General features: G+C 45.9%; 1 protein-coding gene across 1 annotated transcript in view; it reads left to right on the top strand.

Moving 5' to 3' along the window:
* Positions 1–281: 281 nt before the first annotated feature.
* The window catches only part of sgsm2 (small G protein signaling modulator 2), a gene marked incomplete at both ends in the record, with an annotated part of 72,109 nt that continues 57,881 nt past the window's right edge, over positions 282–14,509 (top strand). The window contains one exon of the mRNA XM_083886477.1: positions 282–341. Coding sequence (XP_083742603.1) covers positions 282–341 — 60 coding nt within the window. The remainder of the gene's footprint in view (positions 342–14,509) is intronic.

Raw genomic sequence — 14,509 nt, 5'->3', positions numbered from 1 at the left:
GGCCGCAGGCTGGGGCGGGGCGGGGCTGGATGCTGTGTGAGGCTCCACTGATTTCCTTCCTCCTCGTCCCCCATTGATCAGTATTTGTGAGGAAGGCGGACCCTCTGACGCTCAGCTGCGTCAGAGTCTAGCCGAGGGAAGGAGGCGAGGAGGAAAGGAGGAATAAAAAAGGAGGCAGGGTGTGAGAGGAGAGGCCGTGGAGAGAGCGGACTGGAGCCAGTGTGTGTCAGTGACAGAGCTGAGTCGTGCTCACCCCGACTGACCGCGGCGGGTGGACGGACATGGAGGGATCCACTGAGGAAGAGTTCAAAGAGAAATTACTATGGACCGTCAAGAGAGAGGTGAGCGCTGCTGTTGCTGCTGTTGCTGCTGCTGCTGCTTGTTTTTGACGCGCTGCACGCTCGTCATTATTTTTTTTGTTATTATGCCATTATTTTCCTTCAAAGTCACGACGTGTTGCATTGACACGGAGCTTGTCAAATCACCGTGTGGAGGCCTACACGTTTGTGTTTGTGTGGCTGCATTTTGGTTTCCAGTTTGCTCACACGAGTTTATCAGTGCTGCTGCTGCACCTGTGTTGGTTTTTTATTGTATTGATTTTTTTTTTTTTAAATGTAATTATTTCTTATTCATTTTATTTTAAAATGTGCTCCTGTTTGTTTCAGGCAGCACAGATCAATCAATTAATCAATCAACCAGTCAATCCATTTTTATTTCTAAACCCCCATATTCACAAATCACAGTTTCTTCACAGGGTTTAAACGATTAGAAAACCTTCTTCTGTCCTCAACCCTCAGCAAACATGAGGCAATTGTAAATAGAAGCAATAGAATAGAAGTAGTCTTACTATACTAGAGGTCTGCACCCTTTACTATGAAAAGAGCCATTTTTGTCCCCTCTTCACCCAAATAAAATTGATCTGGAGCCGCAAAACCCATTTGACCCATAACATTAACATAATATCACACAGTGTTTTTATTCAGATGTACTATGTACAGAATAATGACAGTTTTGTTGCAATAAGAACAACACAAAGAAAACCTTTCTTTTCTGTTTATAGCCAACGTTTTTACAGTGGAAAAAAGCTACTTTGAAATAAACACATAATTATGTACAGTAGACCTAGTCCTTGAAATGTTGTGGAAATTAATAAAATGAAAAGGGACCCACTTTGAAATTAATAAAGCGATATTTGAATTTTTATGTAGATCATGCTTGAGAAAACCTGCCCGGCATAAACAGCAATGTTATGTGTCCAGCAATATGTGGATCCAAAGATGGACAGGACATGTTTTGTCTTGTATTTGGGTTTTCAGGGTCACACCTGATGTAGACGTTGGATGTGATGCACAATATATTAAAACGCTTTATTTATCACCTTGATCACTAAATAAGAGGTGAAAATTAATATATATTTAAAAAACAAACAAAAAAACATTATACATAAAGCTACAAGGAGCCACTGCAGAAGGGCTGAAGAGCCACAGGTTGCAGACCCCTGTAATATACGATAAGTGATTATACTTATTTTAATGTAATGTACTTTAATGTGTACAGAATGTTCATCAAAAGAACCAATATCATTAGTTGTGTTGCAGTGGTAGAATTGTAAAATAGGCAATGCTCCAGTAAGTTATTAATAATAAATACAAGTTAAAAACATATATTTTTTTATTAATATTTAATAAGAATAATTACACATAATTTTTGATGTCGTTATTGCTCATTTTCACATCACGGCCGGGATAACGCTGCCTTCAATGTTTACGACACAGGAAGAGTTTTGCTTGGGGGGTAGGGGTGGTGGGGTGCAAGTTGGAGAATGCTGTTGCTAGGCAACAACTGTGCCAGCTAGCATGTGGGTATGTTTGATTTAAAGCAAGGAATCAAGGCAGAGGGAAAGATAAGTCAAATTAAACTCTACATGGCTAAACGCACAATATATTAACTTATTTATATTTGAAAGCATCAGCAAAAATGTCACAACCTGTGACCTTTGCACTTATGATTGTGTTACAGAGGGAAGGAGATTTAATATCTGTATGTTATTTATTATTTACATTGACTTTGCTTACTTGCTACTTTTGTTATAACATTCAATGGGATGAGGGCACAACAGTTTATTCTGTATTTATATCTGGAAATCACTTAGTGTGGTGTGTACATAAACAAATGTCCATTAGTTTCAAATCATTGTCAAAAGACTTCTCACAATGCTGAATAAGCTCCACGCGGCTCTCTCTCTCTCTCTCTCTCTCTCTCTCTCTCTCTCTCTCTCTCTCTCTCTCTCTCTCTCTCTCTCTCTCTCTCTCTCTCTCTCCGTGTTTCTCAGCATAGCAGTGTTCAGGTGTTTTGTTGCTTGGTGACATTCCCATGCTGCACTCAGGAAGTGTTTTATGTCAAGACGGACACAGGCAACAGAAACGTTAGACGACTGCAAACAGGTCGGAGTATGACTGAAAACACAAAGAAGAGCCCACAAAAAGTTTCAGTAGTGAATTCTGCTGCTCAAAAAAAAACCTGTGGGATAAACATTTATTGCCTCTGCACTGCAGCTGTATGCATGCACACACACTCTACAAACACTCTCTTAGTCATGTCTTCAGTTTTCAGATGAGGGACACCGCATACAACTATTGTATCCTCATTAGTGAAGACAAAACAACTTCAAGCTTGAAAAGTGCTGTATACATACAGTATATAAAATGTGTGCATTTAGTGCAAAATGCTTTTTTCGTTCCTTCACGACAGTATCAGATGGTTTTATCCAAATCTCTGGTATGTTGTTGTGACATGACATCTGCAAACATGGAAGCTCCTCTGGCGTCACACTCCTCTCTGTGTGAAGTGTTTGGTAAGCAGAATCTGCTCAGCACAGGGAGATTTACCAGCAGGATCAGTGTCCACAGCTCACTCAATGCTTCAGGCTGTTGTTCCTGGTGATTAATGTTTCACATCTCTCCAGCGAGCAGTAAGCCATTACTCCTTTAACCTCTCTACACCCACTCCCATCACAACCCTGATGCTTCCCTCACACAAAGCTGCGACCTGCAGTGTAACGTCAGCGGAGTCGGTGAAAGGTGTGGGTTTCTGTCGCTGTCTCCGTCTGAGCAAGTGCAAATGTATGTGCTCTCTCCGTCATTATAATGAAGAGGGAAAGGTCAAACTAAAAATATCAGGCCAAAAATCCATCTGACAGTGGGGCAGGGGGGGAGAAAAGGCAGAAAATTAATAATCGGTGTTGCGTGAACTTTAAGGATTCCAGGCATCGCCTTCACCGACTGAGCCATCATTAGTTCTCATCCGTGGCTCTACTGTAATCACAGAATTTCTTTTGTTTCATGACTAATGAAATCAGACACTGTTCCCAAAGCCTGAACTTGTTAACAATAAGGGACCACTTCACAATAAGACTACACACACAAGGATTTGTTTTATATCATTTTCTTCCTTCTCCCATAGAAGTCACCACAGTGGATTTTCCTCTTTCCATTGTTTCAGTAGTACACAGATGCTCTCCTGATGGCTGGATTAGGCAATTTGGGATTAAGTGTCTTTCTCATGGACATAATAGTGTGTCTGGACTAGAGCAGTGGTTCCACCTGAGAAAATACTGAGCTCTTGAAGTAACACCATTATCACCAATGTTAAAATCCTCCTCCTCACATATACTTCACACACTGGTATAGTGACATTAGATCATCATTATTTCATTTATTCTTTTTTTTTGTTATTTGTTTAATTTTCTACTTCACTCCGATCACAACCGTATTTTCTGATGTACCACCAGGGGAAGCTTGTGTACCACAGTTTGAGAACCATGGGACTAGAGGATCCAGGGACGCTGCGGCTGGAATTAGTGTAGGAGTTGTTAATGGTTTACAATGAGATTATTAATCAGTTTTTTGACATTTAAAATTATTAATAAGATGTTATAACCCCCATTAAATGAAGTGATTTGCTGCTTCCTAAATAGTGAGCTCATACGTCTGTGCACTGGTAAGCCTGATATTTTGTAGATTACTCAGCATCTGCGCCGGTGATCTTTACACTTTAAAATATATATATTTTTTTTTGTCATTTATAAAGAGTAGTAAGTAACTCATACGTAGAACTCTTATTGTTAGAACTTATCTGTATAATTTATGACAAATTATAAAGTATTCATAAATCCTACATTAAGCGTAGTCTTATATTGTAAAGGACTCAAATGGTATCTATTGGAATAGCAACCCTTAACAAAGTGAAACTAGGGCTACACAGTCATAGGTAGCATTGTTGAATTGTTGGGGGAAAAAAAGCTGGTTTGAATCCTGGTTTGACTGAGGTGCGACTTTGCATGTTCTCCTCATTTGTGTAGATTATCTCCAGTTATTCCTGGGATTGGCTCCAGCTCCCCTTTGTGACCCTCAAGTGGAGGACAAGTGATAGAAAATTGGTACCTGGATACATTGAAAAATGTATAATGGATACATTATATATACCAAATCATACATTTTTTAGACATGGTTAACCCGGCTTTAAAAAGCGACTGACTCGTTCTCATTGTCAGGAGAGAAGTTTATCTTTTTCTCTATTTTATCCAGTGAGTCATGTTCGACATCACACGTGCAATATAAACATGACACACAACAATAAATCACCATGAGCAGTGATGATGTTACTGTCGTTTCACTCCAGTCCCTTGGGTGTCCCAGTGATTTTTGATCTTTGCTAGTAAAGGTCCAGACTTTGCCTCTGGACTGCAAAAATAAAGCTGCAAAAGAAGAAGAAGTTTGCACGTCCATCCAGTTTGTCATGTCCGTCACTGCTGATGATTGGAGCTGAGCTCATAAAAATTGTGAGTCTCTTTTAGAGTCAGTGCAGACAAAAGCCAGATGTCAGTGGGTTTTTCCATCAGGAAAAGGAGATAAAGAAAAGCAAGCTCAGTTTAAGATAAGAATGAAAACACTATTCAGGACACACTATTCTTATTGAGGTTTTTAGTGAGAGAAATGTATGCTGGATCGACACAATCTGTCACAGTTTTGTATTGTTTTCCAAGACCTAGACGAAGACTGTTCTAATACCTTGCTATAATACCAGTGACAATTAGACAAATCAAAACACACCACAGAGTTGAGACAAACTCCTGTCAAAGCTCCGTCCTGACAGAGAACAAAATAAAACCTGTGACGCGTGAAGCCCCCTGGACGGAGACAATCCTGAGTTTAAATCACACACAAGAATGAGACAACCTCGTGAGCTGAAAGACAATTCAGAGTCAGAACACCAGTGACATAGTGACATGTCTCTGGCAAGTCTTAAACAAAAAGCACCCAGAGGAATATAGAGGCAAATCGGCTAATGTGTGTATACCGTATATATGGCCTACAGAAAAGTATAATTACATATGACCATATACTTACTTACTCCAAGTCATTTGTTCCTTTTGCTGTCATGTTGTTTCAGTGCATGCAGTGTTTCCTCGTGGACTCTGGATTTTGTGTTTTGGTGAAAGGTTGTGTGTGGAGTGGTGAAACTGTGGAATCTGACTTACTGTATCTGTATCAGATTCCCCGTAGTTAAGGACAGCGTTCAAAGCAGCCTCAAGAACATGTGCATGTACCTCATGCACAGTTTTTAGCTGATTGTGACGTCCAAAATGCCAGTATGAGTGTAGGCTCCGTACTTCTCTGGCCCATCACACAATCACCCACAGGATTTGGCACTTAAATATTTGAATCATATCAATGTCTGTGAGGAGGAAAACGCCTTTCAGTTCAGGATGCATCTTTCTGTCTTTGTCTTTGGTGTTTCACAGCAGTTGGTTTATCTATAATGCTGCATTACTGCCTCGTTCTCAGTGTCTCACTCATTTACCTGTGGCTTCAAATGCTAGTAAAGACTACACACCATTGTTTTTGTTCCTGTAGCGTTTCTCAGCATCACATTTATCTTTCTCTCAGGTATAAACAATGAGATTATATATACATTTTCCTTACATCTTCGCTGTCTAAATGTGTTTTATTTTCTTCCTATATTTGTCTCATGCTTCAGTGATTGGTTGCAGTTAATCTGTGATGTTTGTGTCTTCGGCTGACATCGTAAAGCAGACTGAAATGTACAGTTTGAACAAAGCTTGTGTCTCTTTAAGCGGCACTCAGCTATCTCAGTATTGCTTAGCAACTGAAAGCTTCAGCATCTCCCAGAGAAGTTAAATTGCATCAGTTGGTGATTAATATCACAGCAGTGAGGCAGGTGGTCTCTTGCACTGAAACGAGAAGTGCCTTTTGGTATTAACCTACTGTCATCACAATCCTTTTTTTTTTTCAGAGGTGCTGTGTTTATGGGATGGTTACCAGTATAGATATAGCCAAGCACAGTAGAACTGTCTTTTCTGCTGGAAAACATAAAGAAAAGCTGCTATAATTACTCAGTTTTAAATCCACCAAGCAGATCTAAATGTACAAATGGAACGGATGGAGCATTTCAGAAATACTAATTGCTTCACTGGGTTGCAGATTATTTTGGTAGTTGACTTATTAGTCTTTTAAGTCCGTATCAGTGTTGCCAGATGTACGATAACCATCGTATTTGCACGATGATTTCACCAACAATTTCAAATGTACGATAATTTGACCATTGCATTGAACACATCACTAGCCTTTTTTACAACAACTTGTACACACACACACAGGAGCGCGTGCATTGAGCATTACCCATTTTTGCCAGTTTTATTCAAGGGAAAGGTTTGAGTCTGTTTTTTTTATTTACTTTGTTCCTTTTAGGAGAATTGTAATTATGAGTTCAGAGGACAGAGGGGACCTGTATGATGCGATGTCAGATGGATTTGAGTTACGTTCCTTCAGTAAAAAAGAAGTGGTGCTATATGTAGGTCTTTTGGCTTTTATTTTGAAGGATAAGATCGAATGTGATTGCTATGTGATGCGCAGACTGTTTACTTTGTGGATCAATGAACAGTTGCCTTCTATTCAAATGACCATTTTTTTTCAGTTTGTAAGATAGTTTTTGTCAAAAAACGATAATTTAAAGTCACTGTGCAATATTTCTGGCAACACTGGTCAGTATAAACACTAAAATTAACCCAATCAAAAAACAAGGAAGAAAGCCACTCCTATAATTCACTGCACTGGAAACATTAGGAAATATGACTAATTACACAGCATGGTTGAATACTTGATTGTAATTGTTCAATGGCAACATTCAGCGGTCTGTTACTTCTGTATAACACACTGTGGTTAAGTGGAATGCACTGTTGCTATGGACTTATCACTTATCAGCCTCGTGTCTGTGTTAATGCACAGACGTCCACTCATTTTACCAATGTGTAACTCGTCAGAGACATCTCAGCCACAATGGATTCTTTTCTAATATTAAACTGAATATAGAAGACTTAGTGGCTTTTTATGCTTTTACTGTAAAGACCGTAGCCGAGGAGCACGGAGGAGACTTGTAAAACACTCCAGGGCCAAGTGATGGAACATTTCAGGGTTACCCTAAGACACATTAACCCAGCTTTTGCCTGGTTAACGTGAAGGTTCTTGAGGCAGAAGTCTCTGCTACTGGAATGGAATACATTGTGAGCTAAACACTACTCACTGGGGTTCAGGAAGGACAACAAGATCGGTTTGAGTGAGTACAGTCCGGTTTATTGCAACAGAAATAATCACACGAACAAAGGAAGCCAGCTGTTGCTGTGGTGTCAACCTCTCTCTTTCTCTGTCTCTTTCTCTGTCTCTTTCTCTGTCTCTTTCTCCGTCTCTTTCCGCGTGCGTGTGGACCCAGCCTACTGCAAGAGACCAGAACCAGGTTACAAACATGCTTATATAGCTGACTAATTACCTGATTCTGTCCAGCTGTTTGATCACCGGCTGAGCCACTCCTCCCTTCCCTCCAGCAGCCGCCGCTCTAACCAAGCCCCACTGCCACATACCCCCACCGCCCGACTTAGGCCGGGACCCCGCCGGCCGCAAGCCCACTCCCCCCCCCCCCCCCGCAGAGCGGGAGAGGAAGTCAGCCACGGCCATGCGGTTCCCCGGCCTATGGATCACCTTGAACCGGAAAGGCTGTAAAGCCAGATACCAGCGAGGGATCCGCGCGTTGGCATCTTTCATGCGGTGGAGCCATTGGAGCGGGGCATGGTCCGACCAGAGGGTGAATGGGCGCCCCAGGAGATAATAGCGGAGGGCACCGACCGCCCACCGTATGGCGAGGCACTCCTTCTCCACCGTACTGTAGCTCACCTCCCGCTGAGCTAGCTTCCGGCTAATGTACAGTACGGGGCGGTCGACCCCCTCCACCTCCTGGGACAAAACGGCCCCCAGCCCGCTGTTCGAGGCGTCGGTCTGCAGGATGAAAGGGAGAGAAAAGTTAGGTGTATACAAAAGTGGCTCCCCACAGAGGGCTTGTTTTACCCTCTCAAACGCCAGCTGACACGGCTCCGTCCACTGGACCGGATCTGAGGCACCTTTTCGGGTCAGGTCGGTTAGGGGGCTGGTCAGCTCCGAGAAGGCCGGAATGAACCTCCTATAGTAACCGGCCAGCCCCAGAAACCTCCTAACCTCTTTTTTGGTCTTGGGTCTTGGGCAGGCTGCAACCGATGCGGTCTTTTGTATCTGTGGCCGCACCTGCCCTCCACCCAAGTGGTACCCCAAATACCGTACCTCCCTCCGTCCAACTGCACACTTCCCTGGATTGGCCGTGAGCCCCGCCTTCCTCAGGGACTCAAGCACTGCTCCCACCTGCTGCATATGCTGCTCCCAGGTCTCACTATGAATGATTACATCATCCAAGTAGGCCGCAGCATATGCAGAGTGAGGCCGCAGCACCCGGTCCATGAGGCGCTGGAACGTAGCTGGGGCCCCGAACAATCCAAACGGAAGCGTGACGAATTGGTACAAACCATACGGAGTGGAGAAGGCCGTTTTCTCCCTGGACTCTGGCGACAAGGGAATCTGCCAGTAGCCCTTGGTCAAATCCAGTGTCGTAAAAAAGCGAGCCGTGCCCAGCCGATCCAGGAGTTCGTCGACCCGGGGCATTGGATAGGCATCAAATTTGGACACCTCGTTGACGCGACGGTAGTCCACACAGAACCGTATTGACCCATCAGACTTGTGAACCAGTACAATGGGGCAACACCAGTCGCTGTTGGACTCTTCTATTACCCCCATCTCTAACATGGCCTGAAGTTCTGCCTGAACAGTTTTCCTCTTGTGTTCTGGCAGCCGATAGGGTCGTGAACGCACTGTCACACCCGGGGAAGTTTCTATGTGGTGGTGTATGAGGTTTGTGCGCCCTGGCAGGGGAGAGAACACGTCAGCAAACTGCCGCTGCAACGAGGCCACGTCTGCTCTCTGGCCCGGCGAGAGATGGTCGTCAACGGGGACCGGCGGCGACCTGTTTGATTTAGTCACCTCCGGTCCCAGCTCATCTCTCTCAATCACCGTGGTGGCCAGAGAAACAGACGCCACCTCCCTCCAGGCTTTGAGGAGGTTGAGGTGGTAAATCTGTGTTGCTCCGCCCCTGTCAGAACGCACAACCTCATAGTCAACATCCCCCACTCGCCGTGTGACCACAAAGGGCCCTTGCCACTTGGCGAGTAATTTGGAGCTAGACGATGGTAGCAATAGAAGCACTTTATCTCCCGGTGAAAATTGTCTGAGTTTAGCCCCTCTGTTGTACAGCCGCTGTTGACGTTCCTGGGCCTGGAGCAAATTCTCCCGTGATAATTTACCCAGTGAATGGAGTTTTGCTCGCAGGTCCAGTACATGCTGTACCTCGTTTTTACTGGTGCTTGGACCCGCCTCCCAGTTTTCCTTAACCAGGTCCAAGACACCCCGAGGTTTTCTGCCGAACAGGAGTTCAAACGGTGAAAAACCTGTGGAGGCCTGGGGCACCTCCCGTACTGCAAACAACAGAGGGTCCAACCATTTATCCCAATTACGGCTATCCTCGTGCACGAACTTACGAATCATGTTCTTTAGTGTTTTGTTAAACCGCTCCACCAGGCCATCTGTCTGGGGATGGTACACACTAGTCCGAATTGAGCGGACGCCCAGTAATTCGTATAGTTCGCGTAGTGTACGTGACATAAATGATGTGCCCTGGTCAGTCAGGATCTCTTTCGGGATCCCAACTCGGGAGATGACCTGAAACAGTGCCTGTGCAACACTCTTTGCTGAGATGCTGCGCAGGGGTACTGCCTCGGGATAGCGCGTTGCATAGTCCACTAGAACTAATACAAAGCGATATCCCCGTGCGCTCCGGTCTAATGGCCCGATGAGGTCCATGGCAAGTCTATCAAAAGGGACCTCCATTAATGGTAATGGGCGCAAAGGCGCTTTTGGGGTGGCCGGAGGGTTGACTAATTGACATTCGCGGCAGGATGCACACCACCGACTAACATCCGCCCGAATGCCCGGCCAGTAAAATCGGGCCATGATCCGGTTAAGTGTTTTGTCATATCCTAGGTGACCCGCCATGGGGTTGTGGTGAGCCGCCTGCAAAATCGTTTCTCGGCGGCTTTTTGGGACTAATAACTGGGAGAGCTCTTCCCCTGTTTGAGCGTCACGACTCGCTCTGTATAATCGGTCTTTAACGACTCTAAAGTAGGGGTGAGTGAGTGCTGCGTTAGGGTGAACCGGACAACCATCAATTTCCATCACTTGGTCAAAGGCGTGGCGGAGGGTCTCATCCCGAGACTGTGCGAGTGGAAAATCTTCCATGGGGGCTGTCCATGCCCCCCCCTCAGCAGCGTCGGGATGAGGCACCTCCGCCTCACCACTAAGGACAGCACATAACTCACATTTCCCTGACTTACGTGACCGCACCCTCATAGTTTGCCCCGCTAAGCTCGTAAACCCCGGCCAATTTGTTCCCAAAATTAGAGGGTGCGTGAGGCGAGTACTAACTCCAGCCTTTACTCTATGTTTTTTCCCTTTAAAATAAATTTCCAAAGCCACCACAGGATAATCGTGAATATCCCCATGCACACACCTCACCCTCACCCACGATGCCTCCAACAATGCCCCCGGTCGAACCAAGTGCTGATGGATCATGGTCTGTTCACAACCAGAATCCAGCAGAGCTTGGTGTGTACCCCCTTGTATACATACCGGTATACGGTACGTCACTTCCGAACCGGGGGAGGGGGCCGGCGGGCCAGCAACCCGAACCACTTGTCCCACTTCCATGAGAGGGCAGTCCACCCTGATGTGGCCGGGCTGCCCACACCGCCAGCACACCTGCCCTGGCGTCTGAGGAGCCCCCCGGGGTGCCAGGTGATCAGACACGTAGGCTGGGCCCTGTGAAAAAGACGGCAGAGGGTGATTAGCGGACCGGAGCGATGCATGCTCCGGCGGTGTGTGTGTGTGTGTGTGTGTGGGTGGGTGTGGGTGTGTGTGTGGTGCAGGAGTCGATGCCGCTGCCGCTGGGAACCTCCTCCTTGGGGCTGGGGTAGGACGGCCTGCAGGGATCGTCGCTGGCCTGGACTCCTCCCTCATGCTCCGCCGGGGAAGAGAGAGATGGTCCTCCGCGAGGACGATCGCTGCCTCGATGTTGGCGGGGCGGTGGCACTGGACCCAATTGGCTGTAGCTGACGGCAATCCAGCGATGAACTGCTCCAGCGCCACCTGTCCAACGACGTCCTCAGCGGAGTGTGTCCCCGGCTGGAGCCAGCGCCTCGCTGCGTCCAGGAGCTGCTGCGCGTATGCAAAGGGGCGCCCGGCTTCCTCAAAGGAGAGCCCCCTGAACCGCCGCCGGTGTCCCTCCGACGTACTGCCCAGCCGGTCCAGGATGGCTCTCCTCAGCTGCGTGTAGTCGTGGCGCGCGGCCGCCGGCAGGCTGTGCGCGGCCAGCTGTGCCACGCCGGTGAGCAGGGGAAGAAGCCGAACAGCTCTCTCCTCCTCCGGCCACCCACACGCCTCCGCCGTGCCCTCAAATATGTCCAGGTACGCCTCCGGATCATCTTCCGCGGTCATCCGCTGCAGGGCGACAGGCGGAGATCGGCCCCGACCGGGCTCCGGGTCGGCGCCGTGGGCAGCCGGGCGTTGCAGCAGCTCCCGCAGGAGAGCACGATCGTCCCGCTGTGACGCCGCAATGTCCGCGAGGAGCTGCGACTGCTGCTGCTGCAGCGTGGTGGTGCTCTCCTGCATCGCAGCGAGGTGCTGAAGGGCCAGCGACAGCGGAGATTGTCCTTCCATGAGCGGTCCCTGCTAAGGTGCCAATGTGAGCTAAACACTACTCACTGGGGTTCAGGAAGGACAACAAGATCGGTTTGAGTGAGTACAGTCCGGTTTATTGCAACAGAAATAATCACACGAACAAAGGAAGCCAGCTGTTGCTGTGGTGTCAACCTCTCTCTTTCTCTGTCTCTTTCTCTGTCTCTTTCTCTGTCTCTTTCTCCGTCTCTTTCCGCGTGCGTGTGGACCCAGCCTACTGCAAGAGACCAGAACCAGGTTACAAACATGCTTATATAGCTGACTAATTACCTGATTCTGTCCAGCTGTTTGATCACCGGCTGAGCCACTCCTCCCTTCCCTCCAGCAGCCGCCGCTCTAACCAAGCCCCACTGCCACATACATGATTTAGTCCACATGCATAAAACACTTGACTGACGCACAACCTTTTTTAAGGTTGATGAAAGGTGAATGAAACCGCGGGCATGCACGTGCACGTGCATGTGAAAATGTGGAGCAGCTCTCACAGTGCTGCAATCCTTGTGTGGAAATCGGCTGAATTGGAGAAAAGTTAAAGTTATAAAGTCAATGCAATAATCACATTATGTTTTCAATTGCATGAAATCACCAAATTTGAATCACACAATGCAAATTTTAGTTCAATTCTAACCAGAAGCTTCCCATGATTCACACAGTCTTTGAGATTATTGTATCTGCACATATTTATCTCCAGATACCTTCTTCAGGACTTGAAGCTCAATAAAACTTTTCTGAACCACTCCCACATCAATATTCTGACCCGGGTGCTCGGAGCCACTGCAATAGGCTTCCATTTTTCTAATATTATTTCCATTGTTTACTACCGTGAATTGCCTGACTTGCCTCATTGCGAGTCACAGGTAAACAACATTAAGAGACCACTTCCCTGAAGAAATATTCCGCCATTATCCAGCAGAGTGCTGCATAACTTCTCCTTCTGCACAGAATCATTTCTCCATGCACACAGTCTTATTTTTATGACAGTTGGTCCTAGAGCTTGAACGTCTAGACAAGCTCTGCAGACTGCAGTGATATCCACTTGATATTTTGCGCTCTGGGGTCAAATGTTAATTTCCTCTCCATTTTCAGGATTCCATTGACAGGAAAAGTGGAGCATTTGATTCCACACAGGATGTGGCACTCTCAAGGGAAGAACATGATAACTGAATCTGAAAATGATCCCTTTTTTGTGTGTGAAAGCTACTGCAGACCTGCGAGTGACAAGTAAAGACAAATTGGTGCAAACTCCATTAACTCATCCTTCACGGTCTGCTGTCACCACACCCTTCTCCCCAGCCACCAACCTGATTCTAGCCCACTAAGGCATGAAAATGACCTCATTAATGACTGTCACCTAACCACAGCTGATGAGGATGGACCCAAAGTGCAGCTCCTTAGACTGAGGGAAGGAAGGAGGAACAATATCTCAGTAAATGTGCAGAGCACCACATACTCTATGCTGCAACAGATATGCAACAAATTACATCTGGTTTTAACAATTTATTGCAGCAGCACCCATATAATCTATGTGAAGTTTCCTCTTTAGTGTGCAACATTTAATCCTGTCTTCCATCCATCTGTCATCTACCGCTTTATCCTCCACTGGAGGGTCGCGGGGGGTGCTGTGCCTATCTCAGCTGACATAAGGCGATAGGCGGGGTACACCATGGACAGTTTGCCAGTCCATCGCAGGGCTACATATAGAGACAAACAACCATTCACTCACTCACACTCTCACACCTACGGTCAATTTAGAGTGCACAAGCTAACTATCTTCATGTATTCAAAGTATGTACTTTTACATAGCTTTATAGAAAAACATGGTCATTGCACTGCATGACTAAACAGCAAGCATGTCTACTGTCTAAATGGGGCCATCATTTACAAAATGAGACCATAAACTATAGGGATAAAAAAAAAAAAAAAGGATAATTTTGTCACTGACCTTCATACAAACTTTTTTTTTTCCAGTGGAGTCACCCCTTGATGGCTGATTACAGATTTCAGGCACTTCAATTTCAAATACATAAGTTGTTTACAGAAAATTAATCGATCAATTTAATCAAAATTATGTAATATTATTCATATGTTCCGTCTTCCTGGCTCTGCCAGGCAATACTATCAGACCTGACTGAGGGAGCAATGTGTGTACAGCAGCAGGAGTGGACAGAGACAAAAAGCAGTTATTCTGTCAAAGTAAAGAATGACCACATTTTTTAAGTAGAATAATTCACTTCTGAAACTTTACATGGACACTTCTTTGTGTCATACTACAAACTGTTTGTAGTCAT

Source organism: Microchirus variegatus (assembly GCF_963457635.1).
Source record: "Microchirus variegatus genome assembly, chromosome: 3".
In the NCBI taxonomy this organism is placed as follows: domain Eukaryota; kingdom Metazoa; phylum Chordata; class Actinopteri; order Pleuronectiformes; family Soleidae; genus Microchirus; species Microchirus variegatus.
Note: the sequence above shows the minus strand (reverse complement) of the source record. Positions and strands in the feature narration are given on the sequence as shown.